The sequence below is a fragment of the Trachurus trachurus genome (genome assembly GCF_905171665.1).
Source record: "Trachurus trachurus genome assembly, chromosome: 9".
Lineage (NCBI taxonomy): Eukaryota > Metazoa > Chordata > Actinopteri > Carangiformes > Carangidae > Trachurus > Trachurus trachurus.
This window is the reverse complement of record NC_139895.1, coordinates 22,942,960-22,945,408: the sequence shown is the minus strand read 5'-3', so window position 1 is coordinate 22,945,408 and position 2,449 is coordinate 22,942,960. Positions and strand designations below refer to the sequence as shown.

At 43.9% G+C, this 2,449-nt stretch overlaps 1 protein-coding gene across 1 annotated transcript; it reads right to left on the bottom strand.

Annotated features, from left to right (window-relative positions):
* Positions 1-748: 748 nt before the first annotated feature.
* Positions 749-1,405, bottom strand: cldn26 (claudin 26; the record flags this gene model as incomplete). Its single annotated transcript, XM_083979294.1, has 1 exon — positions 749-1,405. The coding sequence occupies one exon, from the start codon at positions 1,403-1,405 to the stop codon at positions 749-751; it is 657 nt and encodes a 218-aa protein (XP_083835420.1).
* Between the last annotated feature and the right edge of the window lie 1,044 nt (positions 1,406-2,449).

Sequence of the window (2,449 nt, the reverse complement as noted above, 5' to 3'; positions counted from 1 at the left end):
TTAAGAGGCGAGGCGAGAGAAGTGAATGTCATCACAGACTAAAATAACACAACCAGCACTCTGCCAAAATATTAATGTCAGGGGAGATTCAGGCTGACTCTTAAATAGATCTAAAAACATGCCATTTAGGCAGGGCATGTTAAACACAACCAGCTCCATATGACAGTGATCTCAGTAATTTATTCTCTCTCTCAAAAAAAAAACAAAGCTGACACAAATGTTTCCAACTAGTTCTAATCACCACTACACCAGTTATACCAAAGCCAAATTGTGCATTAAGGTCTAAGAGGAGCTGATGGTGCCAAGTCCCTTCCCTGAAAAGAAACTCAACAAAGAGGAGCTGCAGCACTGGAATACACACCCCTCTTAATTTGGTTGATGGTTTATTTCTCTTAAGTCAACCTACAGATAAGGGAATGCTTCCCTGGATGTAGATACATAATGTTAATGTTTGATTTTGCACTGCAACAGATGTGAAAACTAAACTTGTTATTCCTACTTCTTCCATCTTCTTATACTATTTATCAAAACCCTTTAAGTTTAGAGAATTAAGAATGACTACAGCTGCTTATTGACTCATGTTACTTTAATAGTTTTCCATTTTCATCACAGCATCACTTCATGGGACAATCTGTTTGCTCTCCATGTGACTTCTGTCAGAAATATGCTGTTCTTGTACTTCACAAAAATCATTATCTCATTATGCAAGTTCACAAGCTGATGGTGACAGGTGTTTGACAAAGGAAATCTATAAAACCTCTGTCTTCAGGTACTGCTGTGTCCTGTGCTTCAGCTGCGGACTGTCTGGGACCGTTGATACTCGCTGGTCATAGTCCCCCATGCAGACAGCTACAAAGAACAGGGTCCCTCCGATGACCAGAGCCAGACCTCCGAACCATCCGGAGAACATTGCCTCTCCATACTCCCAGCGCGGCATCACATCAGGAAAACCCTCGTCCCAGAATTGCACCGTGGTTGTGTAGGCCACAACGGAGACGGGCACCAGGGTGGTGAGCCCCGACAGCCAGGACAGCACCCCGCTGAAGATCAGGAGTCCTCTCTTCACTCCAGGCTGCTCCACACACACCTCAACGCCCTCCAGACCTGGGAAAGCAGCCAACACAGCTAAACCTCCAGTACCTATAGACACTGACATGAGCACCCTGGAGATCTGCAGGTCCATTGGGAGTCCAAGGATCGAATCGAAGGCCTTACACTGGATTCCCACCTCCTCTGTGTAGAGGCAGGTGTGCCACAACCCGGAGAACCAGTTCTCCACCTCGTTCAGGTCAGAGTTCATCGTCTTCCACAGGGGAAGGAAGGTGGTGATCAGAGAAGTGACCAAACCCCCGAACGTCACAAACAGCGCAGTCCTTTGCATTATTTTAGTTGTTAGAAAAACCATTTTTTGTCTCTGTGCATACGCACACCCTGTGCTGATCAGGTCTATGTTAGAGGTTCGGGACCAGAGTGTCTCAGCAAAGCCCGTCCCACCTGCTGAGGTAGCAGGACAAACCTGGACAGCCCACTTATTCAGCCTCCTTAATAAAATGCACCAGATAAGTGTGAGATAATCCAGACAACAGACATACTGTTTAGTTTCAGTGTTCAGTATCTGCACAGTGAACAATGAACTCAGTTTTTACGTGAAACTGGATATGTCCAGTGGGATTCTGGGCTGCGTGTGGACACATAGCTGGACTTAAATGAATGAAACATGAGCAAACAACAAGCTGAGCGTGTGTGTGTGTGTGTGTGGGGGGGGGGGGGGGGGGGGCACATGAAGAAGAATTAAGCACTAGTCCAGGTATGACTATAATGACATGTTTCTGTGTGGCTGTGAAATTCAGTCCATCTTTTAAAGTAGCAATTATTTCAGTGTCATTGATGAGAACTTCACTTTAATTAAGACGTTACGACTTCAGAGAAATCAAAGGCACAGCTTCTGATTTGCCAAGTGTCTCAGGTATCTGGTCCATGAAAAGCACTTTGTGCTCTCTACAACGGTTCTTACAACGGAGTCAAAGTAGTCCAACACTTTGTGAACTCCACTGTGGGTCTGTACAGATCTTGCACTAGCAACTAACATCTAGTGCGTCAGCCTTTAGGTCCACTTTTCTTTCTTAATCCCAAGAACGCATTTTACTATACAGTCCTCAATAGAACAAGTATATTTGTAAAGTTGTTGCTATGAATAAAATAAAATACAATACAAAAGAACTGACCTACAAAATGTATGTTGTGTGTGTGTTGCTCGATTTGACTCTTAACTGAGTGAGTAAATGCAATAATCTTGCTGAGGCTGAAGGAATTCACCCTCTTAAACCAAGAAACATTGTTTGACCTTATCAACCAAAGATCTGTGGAAACTGAAACCCCTGGAGGACATGGCTAATTTGATGAAAGGTCAAGGATTAACCTTAACATTTTTCACAGTGTATAGGTTACA